Here is a 27,461-nt window from a genome sequence, read left to right as displayed (position 1 = left end):
GTTCTTTCTGTAGCCTTCATCGTAATTTTGAGGTGCATCGAAAGATGGATTCGACCGTGAGGAATAATCTCGTCCTCATCAACGTTGTGAAACGACTTTGAAATGTGTTCTATCGCTTATTTTCATGGCAAAGCTTGGGCTAAGCTTTCACCTTTGAATCAATTTGAGGGTAATTGTTCACATCTAAGGTTGTTGCTGTGTTTCATTAACAGCACGTCGAATGATGCCACATCCGTTTGTTCTTCTTCTTTTTCTTTTTTATTTTCTACTTTGTGCTCTGTCTTTTTCGGACTTTCCTTCGGAGGGGATAAAACACGTTGGTGCAATGAGCGCCAGTGATGTAACACGCTGTGCAGTTATTAATACGATAATGAAAACAAGCTCATCTGGCTGGTACCGACAGGTTCGCGTTGTTACGTAACAGGGAATGCTGAGGACGTTCATCGCGAAGCAGTGACCTTATAGCTTCCGCCAAGTACGACTGCCTAATCGCCATACCAGTGGACGACCTCAATTGATCCAAGGGAGAGCATGTGTATAGGGTTGCTGCCTTCGAGTGAGAGTCGTGCGGAGTTGACACCCATATGTTACTCTGTATCTACAAAACTACCGATCAGCTCCCGTGGCATAGTGGTTAGGGTGATCGCTTTCCACGCCGAGACTCGGAGGTGACTCGGGTTCGAATCTTGTCACCGGCTGGGGTCTGTCTGATGTTTCTCCCTGGGTTTTCCGAAGACTTTCCAGGACGGATGTTGGCACAGTTTGCCCCTGAAGTCGGCCCGGGACGCATACTAACCCCCTGTCCCCCACTCCTTCCTGCTGTCCTCTCTCCATCTGTCCACGTCTGTACGCCGCTCATAGCCACAGTTGCTCCGTAGCGCAAACACGGAATTAAAAACAAAACAAACAAAGCTACTCAAAATGCGAGCGCATGCGGGCAGGCCTATAAAGTAAAAAAAAAAAAAACCTAATCATGCACCTATACCTGTGATGAATTACATTCCCTGTATTTATTTGTTTTCAGGATTTATTTTGATATCACGTGGTACCATATGTTATACACGTGATCGCCTGTGTTCGTGGGGCATCGCCTCAATTACCGACACGTGCCCTTACTGCACACAACGCGAGCCTATTCGACTCTCATGTTGCTCGTACGTTTTGAATCCTGGTCACATATATGTTGCCCAGTGCAGTAGAACCAACGACGCCCACACCGTCTCAGTGTTCTACTGACCGTATGCGGCGCAATAGTACTGTGGGTGGCTCGTTGCACAGCTGTGGTGGCGCGGCGTCAGCGCAGAACACCCGTTTTCCGATTGGTCAGGAATATGCGCGTTCTTCTCACCAACGAGCTCCAACACGAGCAGTTCGCCCTCGGAGAGAACGCGTTCTCGCACAGGTGGCGATCTCATTCTTTCCCTTGTTGTGAGGCGTGGAACTGTAAGCATCACCGGTTCCCCCCATCCCCCACCCCCACCCCCGTAAATGTCATCTCGTTCACCCCCATTTCATCTTTCGTGCATGCTTATTCGCCTGTATTACTGTAGATGCCGATTGTACATAATTTATTTGTGGTGGGAAGTGCACATACGAGTGCCTGTCATTCACTCTTGGCGCATCTTGCCGCGTAATAAATTTTCCTATAACAAAAATAATGCTTTTTGGAGTTACCTTTAGAATTACCTCGGGGTAATTCTAAACATTGAATCGTTTTCACAAGGTCCGCGCGCTTTTTACTCATTTACGGAAGACAAGATTATCATGACCTTTCAGACAGACAAGGACTTTGAGAATCCTCTGCTTCTGAATGCAGTGGACGTTGCTATCTGTGCGCACGAGCAGCATTACCTCCGAACTAACAAAAAAAAATGTTCTTTCACTGTTTTGCTGTGGTATTTTGCGGTTTTAACAAAATTTGTGCGATGCTCAGTTTGCAGGCCAAATTCTGGCATGTGCTTATGTTTCTTCTGAACACAGACTTTTAGTCATCGTACCATACTAGTCATTTCATTTGTCCTTTCAATAAATATTTCTATATTTGTACAGCGTTCTTCAACGAATTTGTAGTGGAGCTAATTAGCAGCGGTAGTTTTTTTTCTTCTTTTTTTTCACTTTCCTTCTAACCTGATGTAATTAAGAATGAGGTTATGCATCAAAATTGCATATTGAAATGAATCTAAGTTGGTGTAATTCAATTTCTTTTCACTACGTTTCAATTTAAACTGTAATTACAAATTCAGCTACAACAATGGTTTTGTAATGCTACCTGTAACTTAATTACTTTTATGGTGCAGCCGTAACTGTAATTCACTTCTGACCACAATTTTTGAAACGTAATTTTTATAGGTCTGCATCCGGGTAAATGTGCTACAGTAGTTATACTTCCTCTTCACAAACGCAGCACATGAAATGATTGTACTGATAATGCAACCACTGCTGTGCACATGTTCAGCTTGGGTTTTCCTAAAACCAGGGATCAGATACGTTATTTTAGGGGTGTTCGGTAAGGAGTCGATTCCGCAGCACCGGAAAGATAGATTCAAATCATCATCCAAGTCATCCAACCAGGTCATCGAAGTCCCTTGAGCGTTCCAGAAATGTTTGCTGTTGTTGCTGTGATCTCCGACCGCTTCCGGTCAAGAGATCCAACGAGTCAAGAGATCCATCGAGTCAAGAGATTCAACCGGTCACGTGACAGGCGAGTCAAAAGATCCAAAGCGTCAAGAGTTCCAACCCGGTCAAGAGATCCAACAGGTCAAGAGATCCATCGAGTCAGGAGATCCAACGGGTCACGTGACACGCTTGTCAAGAGATCCAACCAGTCAAAGCGTCATACTGGTCAAGATTCCCGACAGAAAAGAAAGTCTATCCCTTACCATGTTCATTGCAAAACGATTGCACTGTACGTAGTATTAAGTTAGGAAGTAATATGCCCGGTAACAGCGAAGACTTTTCGGTGTTTTCTCTCTTCGTGCCACACACGCACACGCACAAAAAAAAGTAAGCGAGAAAATCCTGTGGTTGTGCTGTAGGTTACGGCGGCGAGTCCCCCTTTTGCCTATCCACGTTTATGTCCATTGCCCCTAGCGCCGTAACCGCTTCTGGTAAAGAGATCCATCGAGTTAGGAGATCCAACAGGTCACGGACAAGTTCGCGGAGCGGCTTGAGACGATACATATGGGACAAGGTCCAGTTGCCAAATCATTTCCTGAGTTTCTTTGCACTGTTTCGGCATCAAAGTGTAAGGTATATGACAACCGGTCTCTGTATAGACACGTTAGGTTTAATGGTCATGAATCGAATGACAGCTGAACGGAAGATTCGCGCTGTCATCGGAGGTTAGCATCGTCGTTGTTTCCAATAACTTGTATGAAGCAAAACAGAAAGGAGGTTGACTCCGCTGGATATAGGTCCGCGACGTTTTGGGCGTAGACTTTTGCTCTGGCAACTTTGAAATTATCTTATTTTTGTCACGTTTATTCAGATAATTAATAATTAACTTAACACTTACAAAGCCGTAAAGCCAGAACGTTACATAAAATTTCTTAAAGGGGCACTAACATGCTATAACTGCTTGTTTTCAAATGAAAGTCTGTATTTATATTAGTACGATGCACGCAAAATTGGTTCACACAGCGCTACCGTTTAGAAGAAAAACGGTGGTGGTGGTGTAACCGCTTGTCGTAGTCGGCCTCGCAAGGCGGGCAACGTCAAGACTAACGCAGGTCCGTAAAAAATAAAAAAAAAAAATAAAAAAAAACAACTGGACTGTAGGCACTCGCCGTAATTGACAGAATCTACAATGCATCATCTGTTTTCAGCTACATCGATAGCCTATCAAAATGCACGAGCACAATGTCCGGCTCCTCAACCAAGTTATATCTAGAAAAAGTCGCGATCACTCCGGCTCCATGACTGATTCAAACCCCACCCCCATGGAGGGAGCACATCCCAAAGTTATCCACCGAGATACCAGGCATCCGCAGCAAAAGACGCACGGCGCCTACTGTAATGCGGTCTATTGTCATTCGTCTCATAGACGAAAAGTTTGGTAATGACCTTCAGATATACACTGATGGGTCAATTGACAGTCTCAAACAGTCAAAAACCAGCTCCTATTTCATTCCCAAAACCGGCAACCGCTGGAAAGCTAAACTTCGCTGTAAGTCACCGTCGTCCACTACAACCAAATTATGCGCAAAACGCAGCAGCAGCACTGAAATACATCGACTGTGCAAAGGCAGTTATACTTACTAACTCATCAAGCGCATTACACCAGATGAAAGACTTAGACCACTCATCTATTATGATCCGCTGCATCCGCAAAGCCCTCTCGGACCTGAGACGGGATGGTAAAGACATAGTTCTTCAATGGATTCCTTTTCACGTTGGAATTCTCGGCAATGAGGAAGCTGACCGCCTAGCAAACGAAGCCCAGTCTCTTCCCACGTTTCCATCACCACCACATCGAACCACTAAAGAAACAGTTTAATATCTACAGTTAGTTCGAGCACCAGGCTCACTGTGTCCAACGCACGCCCTTCACCCCAGTCTCCAAGTTTCTCCTCCTACATGGCATACGTACAAACTCAATGTATTCGAACGTCGTACTCCACCGCCTGAAGACTATACGCACGATCCAACATGACCTTTCTGTCCGACATCCCTCGACACAATTGAACACATCCTTCTACAATGTCCTGCCTACAGTCAGGAAAGATCTAAGCAGCGATTTATCCAGAACCCCCCCCCCCCCACACACCCCTAACACCCCTCCAAATGTTCAGTGACACCTCCTAACTTTTTCGCCTGTGGACCCCCTACAGGGGTGCCCTTCCGATTTCAGCTTTAGTCAGATGTCAGCAATGATATGTTAATGCTGCAATGACGTAACTATAATAATGACCCCCCCTCCCCCAATTTTTCCCCAACACCCCTCCGTGCTTCGGATTCTGGATAAACCACTGGATCTAAGCATCTAGCCCTCATCATCCGCAACGGCTCGCAAGTGCATGACGTCATCTTTGGCGGCTTAACCGCCGCCAGAAAGACGTTACCACGCATCAAAACTGGCTTCCTTCCTGAGGGACACCAAGCTGATATACCGTCGCTAAGGACGCATCACAAGTGGCCCTTTCGCCGAGTACTCTTCAATACCTCAGTCAAGCATCCCCCACAGAGATTTTTATTTTCCTTTTCTGGTGTTCTACCGCTCATCGCACAACGCTGCTCATCGCCCATCGAAGAACGAAAACAGAGCCGTCCTTGGCGGCAACGAATAGGATCCTCAGGAAGCAAATATTGGCGGCATCCAATCAGACAGCAGGAGAAGTGTGCGCATGCCTATTGTGCGCGTGTGCATGTGGAACGGGTTCTCTCGTAGAGCGTTGAGTACATGCGCGGCGTTGCGATGCGCATTGCTGCATTTTTTTCAATACCAATATTTCAATTTAGTGAATTGTAGCCCACAACAGTAATCCCAAATGTTCTAGTGACAACAATTATCTACACGTCCTCCGGACAGCGACGCCAGCGTGCTTCGTAAGTCGCGCTGTGTTTTTCGCCGCAACGTAAAGGAACCAAAGCCTTGAATTACGACAAGTGCGAAATTACCGCAGCGTGTAACGTAATTTGAAGTGACCTTGTGGTGGCGTTTTGGTGCCCCTTTAAGTGTCAGCCACATAAGCGACCCGAAAGACGTAAATTCTGCGTCAAAAGAGCTGCAAACTGCGCACGACTTCCTCCTACCACGCAAACCGCACCGTTGCTTTTCACGTAAATCTGCTCGTGTCACTTACCCTTTTGTTTTGAATAGGCTGCTGTGGCTGTTCTCATATTTGGCAATTCTCTTCATTGCTCCGGAGCCGGAAAAAAAAAAAAAAGAAGGAGAGAACAGCAAGAAGCTGAGGGTACCGACGCTCCATGCGAATACGAGTGTAACAATGCGCCTTCGCTTCCCGTTTGTTTGTGTCCACCAAATGAGCGTAATACAACCGCGACCTTCACATACAACGGACAATACAACAGTCAGTAGCCAGCCACAGCGCAACGCACTTCACAACGCCGGAAGAAACGCTGAGATTTATTCGTATGACATTAAAGATAAGCAGGTTGGATTAGTGTGTGTGCTCCGTTTTCCTGTCTCGAACTGAAAGAGTCAAGTGAAAGCTGTTACAGCACAGGAAGGCGAACGCAAGAAGGCACCGTCCGAGCTCTCCGTTGCATAAGGTTATTGTCTTGCTCCGCGCCGACCTTGATCCCCTCGTGTTCACTCTCCACCTCCCTCTCCCTCTCGGCAGAGCTCGACGTCTCTATATAAGCATGCTGAATGCATTCTGACCCCGAAACCAGTCATTTCAGAGTTAGTTTCAAGAAGGGTTACAAACCACCCGAAGAAGCAACCTTGTCCTCAGGAGTACGATGGATGTTGTCAAGCTGTTGGACGCAGTCCTATCGATACGTGACCCGCGAACCAAGGACTGGATGATACTGCAGAGTCCAAGCTTCATCGCGGTGCTTGTCGGAAGCTATTTGTACGTCGCCAAAGTATGGGGCCCATGCTACATGAAGGACAAGAAGCCGTACGAGCTGAAGAATGTCATCCAGCTGTACAACCTGTTCCAGATAGTGGCGAATATCTACTTTCTAACGACCTTCTTCTACCATACCTTCTGGTCTGCGGGCTACAGCCTCTTCTGTCAAGGATTGACGTACAGCACTGATCCTCATGCCATGGCCCTCCTGGACGCCTACTATTTGTACTTCTTCGTGAGGGTGGCCGATTTTCTGGACACATTCTTCTTCCTGGCCAAAAAGAAGTTTTCCCACGTCAGCGTTCTCCACGTGACCCATCACGCCCTCGTTGTGTTCAACGGATGGTTGTTCCTGCAGTTGGGTTCTGACGGGCAAGTTGTGTTTGGTGTTTGTCTCAACGCCTTCGTCCACATTGTCATGTACTCCTACTACTTCTTGGCCGCTCTCGGACCGTCCGTGCAGAAGTACCTGTGGTGGAAGAAGTACCTAACCAGGATGCAGATCACGCAGTTCGTTGTCATAATCATTCACGCACTGATTCCCGTGTTTCACGACTGCGGTTTCCCGTCGACTTACGTTTTTATCGGAATTACGCAAGTGTTCTTGATCCTGCTCCTGTTCGTCAACTTCTACGTGCAGTCGTACACGAAGAAGCAGCCGGTCAAGGTACGTCCCAGTGACTTCAAGAAAGTGACCTTTGTTCAAGAAAGTGTAACTTCGATGATAAACAGGAAGTGCGTGAACAAAGATCGCTGAATATTTGTATCGTGAACTTTTGACGATCTCCAGACCGTGTGCCGCCGTATATTTATAAAAAGAGACACAGGAGGGCGGTCTATGGTATTCGTGATTGTTACCCATAGCCTTTTGTTCAAGAGGCAAGTCATATGTATATCAGTATCTTCCTTTGTGGGTTGCAGATATCATCCTGTAAATAGCGTCAGTGAACACAGTCTTCACCAGTCATCAATAAACATGCATGAACTGTTTATGCTGTTAATTACTGCGACATACTGTTAATGCATACCGTGTAGCCATTCGTTTGTTATACGTATACCTGTTGGTAGTATAGTATGGTCGAGATCTACCTCGGGGCATTGGTGGTTATAGTTTTACTACATTCCAAACACGGAGAACAACACGCCTCGCATGTTCAGAAAATCTGATTTTGTTTTCGACTCCTTCCCAAAGAAAACTTAGCATATCTAACTTTCGCGCACGTACGCTTCAAAACAGTTCCGTTCAAAATGATACATACGAGGAAATTCAATGATTTAATAATGCAAGAATTTGGTTGGAAGCGGATTTCGGGAATACGTGCATTTCGTGGGACCTAAATTTCGTCGTACGTGCCCGCTGCAGTTGTACAATGAAGCTATTCTCGGTTGGAGTCTAGTTAGTGGGAGGCAGACTATTTATCTAGGTTCGGTCGTCTGGTGCACATACCGAAATTTTCGCTGTTGAGTTGCTTTGACTTTGTCATTTCCATGCAAATTCCAACGATGACACTTCTTTTTATCGCCGCTCTCAATATTTCGCGATTTTGTTTAAATTTCGCCTCAAAATTGCTATCCCCTAATTCATCCGAATTAAGTCCTTCGGGAAGGAAGTTGAAAAAAAAAAAAAGAAGAATGGGAAAACTATAAAAATCTTTACACTTTGTGAGGCACGCACGCCCAGACTCAGTGGGGGGAAAAAATCAATCAAGTGTGAAATTTAGAAAAAGAAGTCAATACATATAACGAGCCCTAAATAATGCGTCAAGGAGTAGCCAGTCCGAATCACAGTTTGGGACTAACGTCCCTATTTTTTTTTCTTTTACCAATCAATCAATCAAGTCGTCCGCAAATAGCATTTTTACGTCAATTTCACTTTGCAAGCTTACTGTAGCCGCAGCTTTTTCTTTTTCCTTCTTTCATTTAATAATTTTGTTTCCTCCCGCAATTACGAAATCTCGCCCCCTCTTCATGAGCATCACACTCCCGCTTTTTCCACCGAAGCAACCAAACCGTCATTTCTCAAGCCGTTTCGCTGGCGTCACCACGAAAGGAACCGCTCCTAGAGGCAGAACTCCTCAGGAATCGCTTCAATGGCACGTCTCTTTACAAAAGGTATAGTGCGGATTGTACCTTATTAAAGACCACAATCTCCTTCCTCGTACTACATAATAGGCCTTGTTTAGAAACGGGTTGCCACACTTTTCCCTTTCGTCTTGTTTGCATCCGCTGCTTTCTCCACCTTGACCCGTTTCTGGCTTCGCTCCCGTTGCGTTACTTGCCTTGTATGGAACAAAAGATGCCTCGCATGCCAGTGCGCGTTCTTGAACTTCATTCCTCGACGGCATGGAAAAAAAAAAAAAAATTGGTCGGTGGTACACTGCAAACCAGGGATGGTCATAAATACATTTTTTGAGTATGTAAGTATAAATACAAAATACTTTGTTGAAAGGGGCATTTAAATACTCTTCATAAATACTTTTCAATATGAGTATTTAAATACAAATAAATACAGTATGTAAATACCGTAACTACTACCATAAATACCGCGAGGAAAATGTCATCTGGAATTGCAGAATTAACGATGATCATAACAACAAATCAGCAAGAAGATTATCATGGCCATTTTAATATTAGAAGCTTCGCGAAGACTGCATCTTTTATGCATCTTCTGTTCGGCCGTACAATCAGATTCGCAAAGGAGAACAGCACCTCCACAGGTGCCGATGAACAAAGGCTTGTATTAAATTTGACGAAGGTGCTTCGTACAACGAGGTAATCGGGTTGTCGCAACCGTTGTCCGCAGCAACAGTGAAAAACTTGCCATCTAAAATGGTTTGTCGCATGCGCATGCTAGCGCAAACACCACATAACTCGCCCTCTCTCCAGAAAGGTAAACACCAGAAAATTGGTATTTAAATATAATTATGAATACATTTTCAAAAATCACATGTATTTATATTTTAAATAGTATTTTAATTACAAAGTATTTAAATACTGCGCATCCCTGCTGCAAACTAAAGTAGCAGCAGTTAAACCGCGGTAGCTTTATGACAGATAAAAGCCTGGAAATTCAGGCATGCTGGTGTGGATAAGCACCACGATTAGAACGGGAACCGGAGAAAAGGTCCCCTCAAAAGTCTGTCCCATGGACTTATACTTTATCGCTCATATTTTAATTGTTGACAAGGTCTTCGACTTGAGCGCTTAAAACACGATTCGATATTGTGTTTGAGGAAAATTTAATATAACGTGGCAATACATACAAGTATTGTGTTGTCCAAACTATGATTCTTGTCAAAACCTATGGAACTGATTAGAAGAGTTCTGCGGGGATGTAGCAAGTATAGGTTGAAGAAGGAAAAAGAAGAAGAAAAAAGAGAGAGAGAGAGAGAGAAAAAAAAAAGCAGTGTGGAACTCTCAGTTGCCGAGCATAGAAAGAAGGGCATGTATTGTAGCGACGACTACCTCGATCGGAACTCAGGAACTTGACCACGCATATTTTCATGATTCAAACTTAAAAGTACATTTTAAAATTTGGATTTTTCAACTCATTATTTTCCCTGCTGCGAGTCTTAGGCGTAGAAAGAAGTGGGTTGCTGTCGTAGCCACTGCAGGACCTTCTTTCCGGACCCCTTCTGAAAGTTTGATCTTTAAGAGATTTATTTTTGAACGTTTTATGTTTACATGACTTATTTCGGCGTCGTCCCTCCAGGCCCTCCCAACGACAGCCGCACTATTTTTCGAGGCGGACGTATGGTGCTTCGGCATTCCACCAATCAGAGTGGATTTGTTTTGACAGCTTTATTTTGAAGAGTTGATTTCGTGCAGAGTATTTGTACGAGTTGATTTTGCCACCGCGGACATTGACAGAGCTTATTACTTGAAAATTTATTTTGAAAAGTGGATGTTTACATGATTTGTTTTTAAATGTTTTATTCTTCAATGATTTAGTATTTCGGCGTCATCCCATAGGATTGACGTGAGGACGGAATGATTCCCGAGCAGAATGGTCATAGTACGAGGAGAGAGATTCAGTGATTGGGCGCCGTGCTTTCATAGCAAGCATACTGCAATGTCTTTATAGATATGATATCTTACATATATATCTTAGCTTATCTATGATATATACACATATCTTATCTATGATATCTTACTCATACATATCTTTATAGATATGCAATATTTTCAGAGATTTCAGTTCATAGTTGCATCTATATTTCGGGAGCCTTTAGTGCACAATTATCGGCACTTGAGTGAATCCACCGTGTACACGAGATTAAAAACTGTGTTGTCGACAAGCGCAAACCAATAAAACAGCACACAAGACGCAATCTTTGTGGGATGCACTTTTGAGGGGACCCTTTCGCCGGGGACCTATTTGCTGGGGACGTGCTCTCCTACATCTGATTAGAACAGTCCAAGCGTGGGCAACTTAAATGCCAAAATGGCAGAAGTCACGACGTGGGATGGACACTCGAGGTGGCCGCAGGAGATTCCACAAATTCGCAGAAGTGCACGTGCATGGTTAGCAGGTGAGCACGCGTTGCCCTGACGACGTGCATAGGATATTTATACAACAATATAACAACTTGCAATATGACACACATTTGTTATACATATTGTAACAACATGTTTATGTTACTTCGGATGGATTTCGGCTTCGGATCGATTTCGGGTCTTTCGGTTCATGACACGTGTAGCTTGACGACTCTTATCATGGAAGCAGGACTTGCTGCATTGGCGAGTGACTAGTGGAGGCCCTTTCCTTCCCTCTTTCCATCTCGGTGGACGGTGGATACTGCGAGCGAACACATTTTCAATGGTGCGGTCGAATAACCTCTCTTTCCCGCTCTTTGGGAAGCTTCCCTCTCTTGACTCCAGACGGCGCAAGCTCTGTGGCGCTCTTTCTAAAATGGTTTCGTGCGAGTATACACCGAGGGAAGGTAAAATGGGTAGGAACACTTTATTGCAATTCGTTTTAAAATGAAGAAGACTTTCGTGCGGAGCCTGAACTTCATCAGGTTACCGGCGCTTGTTTCGTGCGCTGGAACAAGTGCCGTGGAGCTTCTGACGTTTCGGGCCGGCAGTGTTTAGAAATGTACAGACAAGTATTTACTTTATATTGCAGTCACTTGCAGAAGAGGCTGGGATTGAATGTAAAATTCATGGGGTGCAAAGAAAGAACCGGACGATTTCATGACAGTGCAACAGATCGGGTTTGAACTGACAGGTCGTCAGAAATGACCACCATGCATCAATGGGCATCTGTCGTGGAACGGTGAAGCTCGAGACAAGTTTTGATTTTTAACACTGTCCGTTTCCCAGGGAAGTTGTGGGGAAATTCCGAAGGACCGTGGCGTTTTGTTGCATGTCGACCTTGGTCTGGCAGACCTTTCCCTCTGATAAAAGTATATGTGTATATATGTATATGTATGTGTGTATGTATATGTGTATATGTGTATATATAGTATATATGCGTCCAACAATGCGTGCTGCAGATCTGCATTTCTGGTGCGAGGTTACGGCAGCATACTATACATCCTGTTACAGCCTGCTCAGGGACTGACCGTTATTTTCATCAGTTCAAAATGAAAACTTGGGGCTGCTGGGCAGCAAAAATCGCGTACAAGGAAGCCTGCAACCGGCTAAAAGGACCAAAAAAGTAACACAACTGAGCGAACGCAATAGCTGCGAGGAGGAAATACCTCGCGCACTTGGGTTGCAGTTTGGTTTTGTTAAGTTTCGGTTTCGAATTTGTTGGGCAACGCGGCTCACTCCGCTGTGTAAATCGTAGCTCCGATCTCTCACAACACACCTTACGTCTGGACCGGTTCACGAATCGGTAACCGCCTAAATTTATTTCGGTTCAGTTCCTGTTCGGTTCAACGCGAAAAAAAAAAAATTGGTTCGGTTCCGGTTGAGCGAAAAATATGGGTTCTTCGCGGTTTTTGTTCGGGTTCGATCTCTGGTATAGACTATTCCCGTAATAGAATTTATTGCAGCCCAGAGGTAGTTGGTGCTCGCTACATACAAGACAAACACAGCCAATCAGTTGTTGCTGTCAGTTGTTATAGGTGTAGAGGATTTCTTTCTGCGTGTGTGTGTCTGTGTTCATTCTGCGCTGATTGAAAAACGTTTGATGATGATAATGATGATTGGAGTTTTAATGGCACACGGGCAACTAAGGTGTGAAAAGCGTTAGAGGAGAAAAAGGGTGGTGACCCCGTCTGGACACGTGTTGACCTACTGGGTAATACCCCGTGCTTGGTCCTCCTCCTTGTTATTGTAAAAGACGGAACAGCCAGGGGTTTTCCTTTCCTTGACACAGCACAATTTTTAACTATTCGCTTTAGATAGTGTGCCAGAAGATCAATTCCAAGTAATGGGTAAGGCCACGACGCATTACGCGGTCACAGTGTAATGCATTACTATTACTCATTACCCAAACGTAGTGCATTACCGGTAATGCATTACTTTGTCATAACTCGTAACTCGTGATTTGGGTGTTTTCGTAGGCAATAAGTCGAAATTTGTCGGACATGTTAACTATATTATTAGCACGTCCTACTCTGTACTGGGTTTGTCTCAAGGGTTACGCGTTAGATTCAGCGATCCTCATTGTCTCATTAGATTATATAGTTCTTTAACCTTGCCAAAGCTAGAGCACTACTCCGTTGTGCGGAATTGTATTGGAAAGGTTTTTACATCAACCATTGAAAATATACAACGCTGATTTATTAGAAATTACTGCGATAGGTATCGGGATACGCTATTTTTATGAATATAATGTATAGAATACTTAGCCGTTGCAGCTTATAGACACGTTGGTTGTGAGACGCAAAAGTCGAGACGTTATATTCTTGTGCAAATGCGTTCACAGCATCTTCGATAGCCAGTGCTTGATTGAATCCATTAGTATTTATGCACCAATGAGGCTTTTCCGTCAGTGTCGTGTTTTTAATGTTCCAAGATTTAGCTCACTGAGCCCTCTGGTCCGTGTGCAGCGTCTTTATAGTAATGAAATTTGTGACACGGTTTTTGATTGTACAATGTTTAACTAATTAATTTGACACTGTTTTGGACTAACCATTGTACCATATGAGAAGGCCGTCGCTCTGTTTATGGACAAGTCAATAGAACTGTAAAACTGGGGACAATACACCAAGCTCTACAAGTGAACCAACCTTTTTGGGGTTTGTAGATGTTGACAGCACAGTTTTTCGAAGACTTGAGCGACCGGTGCTTGTGTTGCTGTTCTGCACACACTGATCGCTATCTTACCTGCGGAGAAATAATTATTTGCAGTGTACACAGTCTTTCATTGAAATCTATACTTGCTTTAAAAAAAGGAAAAAGAGAGACATTCTTACCATGTCCTTCGATAATGGCAGATACCCAGCGCTGTCGCCGTCCTGGTTTCCGTCTTGGGAAGCGCTGAAATTTCGGAAGCTGCCCAGATTGAATACGATACACTCTCCTATAGCGAATCGAGTCGTTTACATAGGGGGATTCGATACGCTTGTGTCGTACTCATATAAACACGGAGAGAGAAAAACAGAAGTGGACCAAGCAGCAACTACTGGGCCTTGATGGGTCCCAGAAGTTACTGGGAAAGAAGAAAAGTATGCTACTTAAGAGAACTTGTGTAGCCTATAGAGGTAGCTGTGGATCCACCCGAGGACATTGTTATGTAACTTAAGGTTAGACAGCTCGAGAGAGATGGCCAAGAACAGTCAAAGCATCTTCTGAAATCTCTAAAGATAGCATCTTCTAATATTATCATCCGGATGAAAGGTTTGGTATCACACAATGATGTCTTTTGTACGGAAACCATGTTGTTCACTTCTAGATGAGACGAAAGGGCTGAGAATGTTATAAGACCCAGGACATTAGACCAGACTCTAGTTGGGGACTATAGACAGTTACGGACGTCTAATAAATTATCCTACAATAGAATAGTTATGAGGAGATAGCGTCCCGCACTTTTTTGAAACTGGCTAGGACCTTCGTCCCCTTCGCTAATAGACCTGCCGCCGTTTGTAAACAAATGACGTCATAGTGTTCGACAGCGCCACCAATTTGGTAGAGTTGAACTACGTTCGAAGCTCGGGGCGATCATTGCCGCGCTCGAAAGTCACGGTCTTGAGGGGATTACAATGGTCCCTGAAAGGGACGCGACCTTCGGTCCTACTCCTCATTCAATAGACCTCTCACTGTTTGTAAACAAATGACGTCATAGTGTTCGACAGCGCCACCAATTTGGTAGAGTTGAACTATATACGCTCGAAGCTAGAGGCGAACAAGGTCGCCCCGAAAGCCGATAGGCAATACTAATAGTGGTTTTATGACCATTTTTAATACCTCTTGCGCAGCTTCGGAAAAGCTTCGGAAAAGCAAATTTTTGTTGGTAAACGCCGTCCTATTACGGTGTTTCAAAGTGTACTGATGGATTGGAGATGGTGGTGGTGGATGTCGAAAACAGGCTTGCCGTTTTTGGCCTTGTTGGCATCTTAGGTAACTAGTTGTATATGATACTCTATTACTTTATCCCGTGTTAATGCATTTCCTGTTTTTGTTTTGTTTGTTTGTTTGTTGTTGTTGCCGTTCTGTTATCTGTTTCATTGTTACCGAGTTATGCTTTCTCCGTGTAATGCCGTAAGGCCCTTGGAGCACCACAGTAAATTAGAATGCGCAATTATTCCCTTCTTCAGTATTCGAAAAACCCGAATATTCTCGGAGCCGTAAAAAAATATACTATAGGGATACTCGCGCGATTGCGGAAGGAACAGATTGCCCTTCTCCTCTTAGTGTCTCTCCTTTGTTGAGCTCGCTCTTGCAGCACGCAAAAAGTTATCTTTGAAACCGGTGCCACCTGTCAAAAGGAACGATAACCACTTGCATGAGTTGGTTTGCAGGGCTGCAAAGTTTTCTAGGGAGGGCGCTGTCATCGTGTAAGAGACAGAGCCTCTGGTAAGGGGTGCTCAACACAGCAGCTAGGGTGCCCAGGGGTCTCTCAATAGTACAACGACAGAACAGATCTATATATGTAACTCCGTTACTCAGTTACTTTTTTTGGCAACGGGATAACGACATAGTTACTGTACAAAACATTTAACTATATAGTAACATATTTCGTTAAAAGTTGGTAACCCGCTGTCCCGAGTTCAAGGATAAAGTTGTTGTGTGTTTTTCATTTCCACTTCATCTTAAAAGAAACGACATTGTGAAGTATGTCGACATTCTTCTTCTTCTTCTTTATATGAGATGAGAGTGGTCGGCCGAATTTTTGGCCTGCTACATTCCGTGTGATTCTATGACGTGGTGACCTGACCTGAATGGGGAGTCCGCGGGTTCCTCAGATCGCCGGTCATGTCCCCGACCACTCAAGGCCCTTGGCAGATCACCCTGGGTTTTCTCCTTACGAACTCCCACCTCCTGGGCTCATAAGATGACACTGTGAAGTATACCTATACATGCAGTGATGGGAAAAGTTCCTCAATATTGTACCTGAAGTCAGACATGTACAAGATACTCAAAAATGTATTTAAGATAAGATAAAAAATACTGACGTTAGAATGTAATTAAGAGGGAGTATAAATACATGAAAATTAAAGTAATTAAGATAGAGTACGAAATACTTCAAAAAGTATTTGAAATACAATTAAGATACTATTTATCCTTGAACTCAAAAAGCCACCAGTCACTGGTCAGTGCGGCGAGTCGCCGCTATGTGACATGAATAACCTGAAACCCGCGTACTATGCAGGCCGTCCCTGTATGATAGGAGTCATCTAAACACAAGTCCCAAAAAGATGACAAAGAGATATCATATAACTCCACTAAGTATATGTGACCCAGAACAAATCAAACTTCTAGCAGGTCCCTGCTCGGCGAGGTCAGAATTCGGCGTTACCACATTAGGGCACACATAATAGAACCTTCATCCGCAAAGGATTAGTATATACGGGGCAAGATCTCTAAATGGAGACTTCCAAGAAGGGCCAATGTCCGGGTCAAGTCCGAGGGACTCAGGAAATTTCTACTGAACAAGCAAGATAATGGAAAGACGAGACACAGAAAGTTTGAGAGGGAGATCCAAAATATGTAATTAGAGTATTGAGTAGAAAATACCATAAAATGTATTTTAAATAGAGTACAAATACACAAAACAAAAAGTATTGAGTAGAGTACCAAAATACCGCAAATTGTATTTAAAATACAGTATTTTAAATACAGTACTCCAAATACGTACCAAGTCTGCCTGAAGTAAATTATCAAGTACCTAGCACCTGTTGTACTTTCGAGGAATGCTTTACGGCGAATGACGTCTGCGCATAGACATACACATATTGAGCTCCATTAATGAATTAATTAGAGAAGTTGAAATAAAAATACCAACACATAGTACCAGCCAGTTCGCATAGAGCTAACATCGGAGAACCATTCTGACACTATAATTTTATCTAACGCGAGTACCATTGAAACACAGGAGCGTTCACTTCAGAGTCAGACTAATTAGCCTAGATGGAATGGCCTGCGGACCAAGATGTTCTCCGCAGGTCCTCAACCCAAGAACGACTACGAAGGGGTCAATAGCCACAACGAGCAGAGTTTCTACTCACCGGCTGGCTTTGGAGCTACCCGCCGACTTGCAGACGATCAATGATTTCCGTGTTTTTCTTACCGTCTTCGCATACCCGCGGCGCTAGAAAATCACCAATTTAGTTGCCTGCGTTTGCCAACAACGACAACAATAACAACTACATGAATGACGATGGGATGAGGTGATTCACCGCAACAATAGACGATTTTAAAAAGATGCGCGCGCCACCAAGCGCGTGGCGCAAAGCAGCATGGGAACTTTGAGGGAGACTGCTCCGTCGTCTGCTTCGGTTATGGTTTACCCCGGCTGACACTGCTGCTGCGCACACCGGGAATGTTGTTGTTCTTCTTCTACCTCCAATTCTTGGAGTCTCGAATGCTCTAAGGCGCTGATCTGCTCTAAGTTCCCATCGAATGCTCTAAGTTCCCATGATGTGTAAAAAGGTGTATTGCGGTACCATATACCTCAGTGCATGTGGGTTAGTATATGAGTGGAATGACGATGAAGAAGATGAGCATACACACTCGAACACACACATGACGCACGCAAATGAGATGTCACTCACGCGGGTGCGTCGCAACTGATGGGGATAGTAGATCATCCGGTTGGCCACCGGAGATGTAGTGCTGTGAGTGCGCTGTGTGTGTGTTTGCCAAGTTGTTATATGGTGAGGCTGGAAATGCATGAAAACATTTGTTACCGAGTAAGTTCCGCAAAGATAATCATTCGATGTGATTAAAACGTGAATTTCTATGCATATATAAGAACGCAGATATTAAGAAAGTACAGCAGTATGTTTGGAGGGTTGTGAGGCAACGCCCCCTGGATAACAGAAGGCCCGCTTAATGCCTCCTCTCACTTCTTCGTACGTAGATGTATAAAGTCACGATAGGCAGCGCTCTATAACATTGGCTACGTTACTGGGTCCCGTTGCTCAGCCGACCCAGTGGGCGCTCACCACTGCGATCCTCCGCTTTCTCCACGCTCCGGACCCTATCGATGCCTTGTGACCGTGTGTATAATTTTTCAAGTTTTTTTTTCTCGTTATTTGTTTCCTTCTTTCCTTTTTTTTTTTCTTGGAATAGCAAGCCGACCTCTGCATGGCTTAGCTTTCCGTTTTTCTTTAATAAATCTGCATATGGTGGTGGTGGTGGTGGTGGTGGTGATAGGGCTTGCCGTTGTCGGCCTCACGTATTTGGGCAACGTCACGCCCTGGGGGAATGTGCGTCCTGGGCCGACTTCTAAGGGAACTGTGCCGACATATGTCTGAAAGCGTCTGAGGAAAACCCAGGAAAATCTGCATATCCTCCCCACGCCCCCCTCACGATGTCAGCCAATCGCCGCATGCGAATTTAAACACAGGCTTTGTGTGGCTACAAGTGGCTGCCTAGGCAGCTGATTGCGGCATAGCATAGCTATATATACGGCCTCGGAAGGCACCGTCGTGACAGGCGGACTCTTAATTGTTTCGTCACGTTGATGTTGATGTTGACGGAAAGAATAATAGGGAGAGATTGAATTCGTCACACGACAAAATCGGCCACTCCCTCCAAAAGGGGAAAAAATAGGGAAAATAGAAAAGAAAAACTCGCCACTTTCACGATATGTATCGGCCAAAGGCCAAACCACCGGTTAACATAGCGCACAATGAATCAAACGGGACACACTCACAGAGGGGTACTAGTGTGTTTTAGTATATCGCGTACGCTGTCACCTTTGAGTACGTACGGGATAGCGTTGGTGGTTCTGCGCACGCGCAAACAATAAACAGAGCGTCGCGCATTGCGCCGAACCACCACACTATCCCTTATGTGCGCGAAGGCGCGTGCGTCTGTAAGGGGGGGGGGAGGAATATGTTTATTAAGAAAAAAAGAAAGGAAAGGTTAGCCAGGCAAAGAGCCGGCTTGCTATGCCGTAAAGGATTCCGTAAGGGATAGCGTTAGTGGTTCTACGCAAGCGCAAAACATAGAGAGAGCAACACAAAAGGGGTCGGTCTGTGGATTAATTTTGCCCAGTAGCGGATGCCAAAGAGAAAGCACATGTTTATGTGTGCACTAATATTCACTGTAATGTTCACTAGTAATGTGAGTAAGTGTTCACTAGCAAGTAAAGTTCACACAGTAATGTTCACTGCTAAGTGCGCACGTGTGTAGTCAGAACATTCATCTCGCTGAGCGGCTACTGTATACGGGACCGTCTAGTGAGACAAGCAAATCAAGATAACGCTACTTTATCTGTTCGAATATCACACCGATGTTATCAGCACACAAAGCAACTTGGCTTCCATACACACGGAAGTCTGTGCCGTAAGTACGTATTAAGTTTATGCTGATGAAGGCAAGGATAGTTACTGTTACAACTATACTGTTATAATAGTAATAATATAAAAGCAACTACATTAGCATAGTTGCAGCTATCGTTGCCGTCATCTGCCTGAACCGTCTCGAGGCGAGTCTGTGCCGTTCGGCGCCCCCTCTGGCGAGGGCGACTGCCCCTCTCGCCCCCCCCCCCTTCCCTCATCGGAACGGCTCTGTGTATCTGCATAAACTTAATATGTACTACGGCACAGACTTCCGTGTCTATGGAAGCCAACTTGCTTTGTGTGATGATAACGTCGGTGTGATGTTCGAACAGATTAAGAAGCGTTATCTTGATTTACTTGCCTGACTAGACGGTCCCGTATATACAGTAGCGACTCAGCGAGATGAACGTTCTTACTAACGTCCTTGAATCGTGCACTTCCCTCTCTGTCCTCCAGAGTAGCACCAAGGGCCAGCGATATCGATACAGATAATTTTCAGGATTTAGAAATTGTTGGGAAATATTACTGCGCGACAGAAGCCGAACTATAAAGAATGACTTATTTCAACGTGATGTCGCATGTCGAAGTCTTGGAACATGCTTGGCTTCGAAGCCACCACGACGTTTTGTTTGTTTTTCGTTAGGGCTAATGAAAAAATTTAAAAGGACAATATGTTGTATTAAAGGCGCAGTTTCTTTACTACGCCCCAGCTGGTGCCCGGCGCGTTAAAATGTCCATCACGTCTCGTAATTTATTTATTTAAACTTTATTATACTGTATTTTACAACTTCAACGTTTTCTTTTTGTTTAAGAGCAAGAAGAAGGCTCTGTTCTATGATGTTATATGTGAAGGAAGTCGTTTGTGCTGGAAGTTATAATCGGAAGCACTTGAGCGCAGGCGCGTGCGCTAGATTTACAAGGGAAGAAAAAAAAAACAAAAGAGGAGGAGAATAAAGAAGCAGTACCGTGTGTCGGAGATTTTCATGGCACGTAAAAATTCAATTAGCCGCACTCCTTACATCGGGCATGTGCAGAATGTGGCCCCACAAATATAGGGTGACTCAGCTTGCGTTTAAATCTACAAAACAGGAAAAAGAAGAGGCCTCGCTTTCGCCCAGCTCCATATAAATGGGGGACACCAATGTCAACAGCAGCGCCTTAGAAAACTGGACACATCACGAGGAAAAGGTTAAAAACAACCAGGCTTTCATCGGAGCTCAAAAAGTAAACAAGGCGTTGCGTCATGCGAGACTGCCTCAGGAATATTCAGAACAACTCAGCGCGCGACGTGTAGGGGATGGATCAACCCGGAAGGTCATATGAGGCGGGTCTCGCGATTCTCAGCACGCACCGTTGAAGCAAACAAGAGTGAGAACTTTGGGTGGACGAAAGCTGCAAGTCTTCATGTGTTGAATGCAGATTTTTTTTTCCTTCCCGGAAATCGTTCATGAATAGACGAGTTCAGAAAATCCCAGTGCTCTTTGCGCACGCATTGCATCCTGGGCGCTTGCTGAGCGGGGGAACGAAGGATAATCCTTCACATTTCGCTTTCGCTGACCTTGACACGTCGTGGACAATGGACCGGTAGGGGAGAAATCGGAAGAGTTTGGAGGCCACCCGTTTCTTTCGTATTAGTAAACTCCCACAGTTCAAAGCGGCGCTAAGCGCTGTGGGATTTTCTGAACTCCTCTATTGAGGGAAGGGGTGGAAGTGTTGAAATAATAACAGAGCTTTAGGGAACTTGGTGACCAGCGGCTTGGCCGAGCTGGTAAAAGCGTCCGCTCGTTTCTGATAGCTAAGGTCGTGGTGAAAATTGGGAGGTGCTGGGTTCGAATACTGCCCCCGACTGTCCTGACTGAGGTTTTCTCTGGGTTTTACCACAGACTTTGCATACGAATGTCGGCACAGGTCCCGTTGAAGTCGCCCCAGGACCATGCCTGGGTAGGAACGTCATTACGGTAATGAAATTACACTAATGAATTACTTTTTCTGGTAATTTGTGGTATAATGCATTACTTTTGACATTATGTAATTTGCAATGTAATTTAATATTACATTTGGGCAGTAATTTTGATGACATTACTCGTTACTTTTTACAAAAGAATCGAGTCTGTGTTGGCACTTGGCAGAAAGAGAGTTGGCAACTGGCGAGTTAAAAGAATTCCAACGCCCACAATGAATTTCCACATCCTCAACATCGTTACGATTAAGCTCGCAGTAATGACTTTGTAATGTCGTTACTTTTTTTTGTGGCAATTGTAATGTAATTTCATTAAATTCTAGCTGGAGGAATGAGTAATGTAATTTAATGAAATTTTAGAAGTAAATTACCCAGGTATGCCCAGGACGCATACTAACCCCCGTCCTCTCTCCATCTGTCCACGTCTGTGCTACGCTCACAGCCACAGTTGCTTCGCGGCGCTAACACGGGAATATATATATATATATATATATATATATTCTTGAAGGTCTTGAAGATTCAGACGGCGCCGTATTAATACACCAACCATTATATTACCAACTCATTATATCTTTTCACTTGAAAAAGAACGGTCCATCGTTCGAAACGTCGTGTCTGTGTAATTTCAAAATGAATTAAATGAAGTCATCTGAAAATATTCCTTTGGTGGTGCTCTGTGCGAACTTATTTCTTCTATATATATATATATATATATATATATATATACTCATGGAACGATGCGACAGCACGAGAGGAGGACACGTGTTTCGCCGTGTTTGCGGCTCGTCAGCTTGGCAGGATTGGCAAACCAGGGGTCATTCAGCGAGCGATATACACCTGGGAGGGTGACTGAGCACTCCTCAATGCCACAGTGCAAGCCAGTGAATTATAATGAGGAGAAAAAAGCCATTAAAGAAACAAGTAAATGACACTACACGTGTTTGAAATTCAATTTCAAACACGTGTAGTGTCATTTACTTGTTTCTTTAATGGCTTTTTTCCCCTCATTATATATATATATAAAACTTGGTGAAGATTTCAATTATGTTTTGCAAATACAATAACCATTTTGCATTGCTACTGCCTGCATGCTTGACTCGCAATTTGTTTTTCTAGTTTTCTTTCCTTTTCGCTCATCGATATTGCCTTCAACGTAATGCATTGCAACGCTGGTTGTGGTAGGTAACACTGCCGTCTCTGCAGGAGCTTGGTTTCTCGTTGTTTACTGGCCAATGAATTCAAACTAGCTTAGAGGATGCTGGGAGATATTATGTATTTTACGTTATCGCGTGCCGATCGCTTTCTCTTCTCGATGTGTCCATTTTGAGGTCCGAAAGAATAGTTGTTCACTTATTCGTGCCCCAGAAACCAGAGGCGCTCTCCCTGGACGAGTGATGCTCTGTTGACCTCTCACTGAGGTAGCTCAATGTGTTGAGGTGAAAAAGCCTTTGATAATTTATGAAATCTGTAGTTCATAAAACGAGAGCGAAACACAGGAGAGATATCTTGTCCCAGCTAGGAGACGCCGTTCGTGAAAGGTGGACACAACAATAACAACTAACTTTATTTTTGGTGATAATTAGTGAGGCGTGTCATCTCAAGAAGTTATACGAAAACGGGAAATTTGTAAATCGAGGGTTGATAAGCCTGGCTAACCTTTCCTTTTCTTTTTCTTTTTTCTAAATAAACATATCCCCCTTTCCTCTCTTTCTGCCCCCTCCCCCCACGCGCAACATGTCTCCCGGCACCGCACTTTTGAAAGGGTTCATAAGAACATTGCATTTCCCTCAAGCCCATGCAAATGGAGCCATTGTTTATAGCCAGCGTTGCACCATCAGTGGCCAACTTCGAAAAGCGGCGACTTACCGCGGCGGCGCGGCGCAATTATAATCGAGTTCACGTACCTCACCCTATAGACACACGCGCCTGCTACCTTGAACCACTCTTAGGCGTTGTTTTGAAGGGAAATTTCACAAGCTTTTCTTTTCCGTCTGCGGGGAAAAAGACCGTACTCTACAAATCGCGACACAGTCTCGCTTGCACATATATATATATATATATCCCCGGCTGTTCCTGGCTGGCATTTCATATTCCGACAACACCGGGTGCCTACGCAGCATTAACATCGTTCTCTCCGGTGGTCAGCGAAGAGTAGACAGCAGTATGGCAAATACGTCGAGCTTCCTCTTCAGTGTGTTTCCCGAACGAGATCCACGAACCAAGGACTGGGAGACGTTGCGGAACCCTATCTACATGACGGTTACTCTTGCAACGTACTTGTACATCGTCAAGAGGTGGGGACCGGAGTATATGAAGAATCGCAAGCCGTACGACCTCAGAAAGAGCGTCATGGCCTACAACCTGTTTCAAGTGGTGGCTAACGTTTACTTCTTCTCCAAGATATTCTACCATTCTTTCTGGGCAGCTGGTTACAGTCCCATCTGTCAAGCCCTGACATTCGGCACGGACTACCACGCCACGTCTCTTCTTCACGCCCTCTACTGGTACCTGGTGGTGAGGGTAGCTGACTTCCTAGACACTATGTTCTTTATCCTCAAAAAGAAGTTCTCCCACATCACTGTACTCCACGTAACTCATCACACGTTGGTGGCTTTTAGTGGTTGGATGTTCATGCAGTTTGGAGCGGACGGGCAAACAGTCCTGGGAGTGTGTCTGAACTCGTTTGTACACATTGTCATGTATTCGTATTATTTCTTATCCGCGTTAGGACCTTCCGTTCAGAAGTACCTGTGGTGGAAGCGGTACTTGACTACGATACAGATCGCGCAGTTTGTGTACATGATCTTTCACTTGTCTCTTCCTCTGTACTTCGATTGTGGATATCCTCGCTCTTTCCTTCTCATCATGTTCCCGCAGGTCATATTAATTTTGGCTCTGTTCGTAAATTTTTACGTTCATTCGTACGTCAAGCGCGACGGAAAGGGTAACATCAGTAACGCTTGTTTCGCGCAGGCGCAGTTGTACACGAGGGGACCCGCGGACGCAAAAAGCAAACGGGGATAGCGAAGCGGTCATTGTGATAAGGTTTGATAACACCATGCAATGCTTGATCAAGCGTTGACCTTGCTTGGGGAAAATTGTCGTGATTGAAGTGCAAAGTTGTAAATATGTGCTAGAATTTCACGAGTGAGTTGACCTCATTCGTTTCATTCGTTTCAGAATTCGTAGAAAGGTGTGGCAACTATACAGCATTCACGTCACAGAGTGAAACACGCATTCCTTTAAAGAGAAGGAGCTCATCTGTAGCCATCCACATATCCCTCGTGTTGCGCTAATCCCCTGCTTTTCTTGCATGTGCAAGCCCGCGCGAAATATGTGCGTGATTTGAAGATAGTTCCGTTCCAATAAGCGTTCAAAGTTAGCACAGTTGCTATAATGTCTGTCATTCCCGGCGGTGAAACACTTCAATGATCCTCACCAAAATAGAGTTGTTGCTGTTTGTCATTTCATATAGGGTACCGAAACACGCGCGGTGAGACTCCTCATGTCATCAGCATCATATAGTGTATGTTGTTTGTCACTTGTGGTAGCTTCTGATGCGCTAAGGCGTGAGCCACTCGCAAGCCACTGCAATCTCTGCAGCATGCAGGGAAGCAATATAGAATATTGCGTGAGGAATTGCTTCAATGTCGGTGCTTGACTCATAATGCGCTGTGCGTGATTCGAAGCATCGTCGCTCCTGCAACTCTCGTTCAAAACTTTTTTGATTAGGTACATTTGATTTTGACGAAATACTTGATGACATACGAATAGAGTGAAAAAAAAAAAAAGCGAAGAGAAAAGGCAAAATGATTCCTGTTATAACCCTGCATAACGGGTAATGGTTAATACATAACGATCAATACAGTGCGCACATGTACACGTAATAAGCTGCACCTCAGATTATCAGGTTCTTCAGCCTGATTTAAGTTCTCTAAAACTTTTGTGTAATCAGTGTTGATGGAGTGTTGTGTTGATGGAGATTCTGTGTAATCAGTGGTTGATGGAGGTACATGCGTCCCAAAGTAAAAGTGTGACGTTTTCTAGTGGAAGGACTTACTAATTACAAATTTGTGGGTGTGTATCTAAGGAGCGATTTGTCGTGGGATTAACAGATCAATGACACACACGTATACATTGGACGATTCACCGCCGCTGTGGCGGTACACTCGTAAAGCTCGCCAAACGCTAGGTTTTGAAAACAAGTACTCTATTTAGCCTCTACAGACACAAAACTGCATGCACAAAATACCCTTATTTGCAGTAAACTGGAATTTGCATCCATTACCTGGAACCCTTCACGAATATACTTCGTAGATAAAGTCGAGTCCGTATACAAAGCGAAAGAGTTCGCTTTATCTACAAGCGAGGTTACAACAAATACGGTCGAGAAAGTATTACAGAATTCAGTGAACTGAAAAGGCTGTCTCACTGTTAGAAAATCGAAGGAACATCTAAGTCAGAAGACTAGTTCATATGTATAAACTCCTTCAAACTTGTTCCTGGTACATACAAAGCGCTCATCCTCAAAAGGTATTCATCACGTTTATAAGTTAAACCCACCTTTTAGCACAGCCGAATGCGCCAAGCGCCAGACTTGTACGTAACGGGTAACGGGTAATTGCGTTACTAGTAATCAATTACTTTTTTGAGTAATTTGTAACGTAATCGATTACTTTTGGGGCTCAGTAATTTTTTGAGTAATTCAATTACGACTTTCAGTAATCAATTACCAAGTAATCGATTACTTGGAAACTAAAGAATCCACATTGTTCGGGACGACGCACACACGCATATATGGGATGATTCACCGCCGCGAGAAGACAAAACCAACTGCCCTCTGCAAGTTCGGTGCAAGGCAGCTGTCTTATCTCTAGGACTTTTCTCTCACAGAACTCTCAAAACTCTCAACCTCTCGACACATTTTTTACAGAACTCTCGACCCCGATAACCTAGTGCCACTCTTGTGACCATGAGCCCCTGTCAGTCTTGTGCGGAATACTGTCGATATCACAACGATGTCGACGATCTGCAATGACTTGTCGCCGTGGCCTCAGCTATCGAAAGTAATTGGCAAAGTAACGCGTTACTTTTCAAGGCGTTACTTCATTACTTTTTCCGGCAAGTAATTTGTAACGGTAAAAAATTACTTTTTCGTAGAAGGTAACGGTAACGGTAATCAATTACTTTTTTTTAGTAACGTGTACAAGTCTGCCAAGCGCTCACCTCGCTGCAGGAAGCCGTGCGCGAGTGGAATTATTTACCGCAAAATGTTGTAACCTTGGAGTTGTCTTAGAGATTTCACGATGGCGTGTGAAAGTATGTACTTATTGTAATTTCTCTAGTGGTCATCCCCGCTTATGTAATGCCGTAAGGCTTTTAATGTATGTGAATAAAATAAATAAATAATATTAAAAGACGGCTGGAAAGCGGCACCAGCAATCTCATAATCCAAATCAGTGGTTCCTGGCCGTTCTCACCGTCGACAATTCCGACTATACCATACTTGGCACAAGTTTAACTGAAGAATGAGAACATATTAAACGCAGAAGCTTTAGGAACATTGCAGAAAGCATATTACAGCAGAAAGCATATACGACGAAGTACGGACGATTAGTGAGGAAATTTGCTAGTTAATTTTCTTACTACCTCAGATCACACTGATTATAGTGACAGAATGATATTGCATCCTCCTCTTTGACATTCATCCAGCCACGTATAGCGAAACAGTTATTACCGAGTAATTGTACATTGCAGAACTTCGAACAACATCACACTGGCAAAATTAGAGGCAAGAAAGTAGTTGCCACGTGGGAGCAATAAAAAATAATGAACTGGAGTTCCTAATGGTAGTGTTACACGCACGTTGCTTCAACAATGCGTTTTTTTTTAAGGGGGTGGGCTTTGATAATGCGTTGAAAACAATGACTTCGTCCTACTTGCACATTCAAAGTGAGCCACCAAAATTACGTTTTCCGGCCGCTCGTATCTTCTCTTTAAGACTGGAGGTCTACGGAACCCCACGGACAGTGATGTAATTTGTGAGTGACGTCTGTGTGA

At 44.2% G+C, this 27,461-nt stretch overlaps 2 protein-coding genes and 1 long non-coding RNA gene across 3 annotated transcripts in view; all 3 read left to right on the top strand.

Annotated features, from left to right (window-relative positions):
• Positions 1–27,461, top strand: part of LOC135395266 (uncharacterized) — a 174,064-nt gene that overhangs the window by 22,243 nt on the left and 124,360 nt on the right. The gene's annotated exons all lie outside the window — the stretch shown is intronic.
• Positions 6,365–7,490, top strand: LOC135395263 (very long chain fatty acid elongase AAEL008004-like). The gene has a single exon (XM_064626504.1). The coding sequence runs from the start codon at positions 6,424–6,426 to the stop codon at positions 7,291–7,293; it is 870 nt and encodes a 289-aa protein (XP_064482574.1). The 5' UTR covers positions 6,365–6,423; the 3' UTR covers positions 7,294–7,490.
• Positions 23,501–25,001, top strand: LOC135395262 (very long chain fatty acid elongase 7-like). Its single transcript, XM_064626503.1, has one exon. The coding sequence runs from the start codon at positions 23,565–23,567 to the stop codon at positions 24,423–24,425; it is 861 nt and encodes a 286-aa protein (XP_064482573.1). The 5' UTR covers positions 23,501–23,564; the 3' UTR covers positions 24,426–25,001.

This window comes from Ornithodoros turicata, chromosome 5, assembly GCF_037126465.1.
Source record: "Ornithodoros turicata isolate Travis chromosome 5, ASM3712646v1, whole genome shotgun sequence".
Classification (NCBI taxonomy): Eukaryota; Metazoa; Arthropoda; class Arachnida; order Ixodida; family Argasidae; genus Ornithodoros; species Ornithodoros turicata.
Note: the sequence above shows the minus strand (reverse complement) of the source record. Positions and strands in the feature narration are given on the sequence as shown.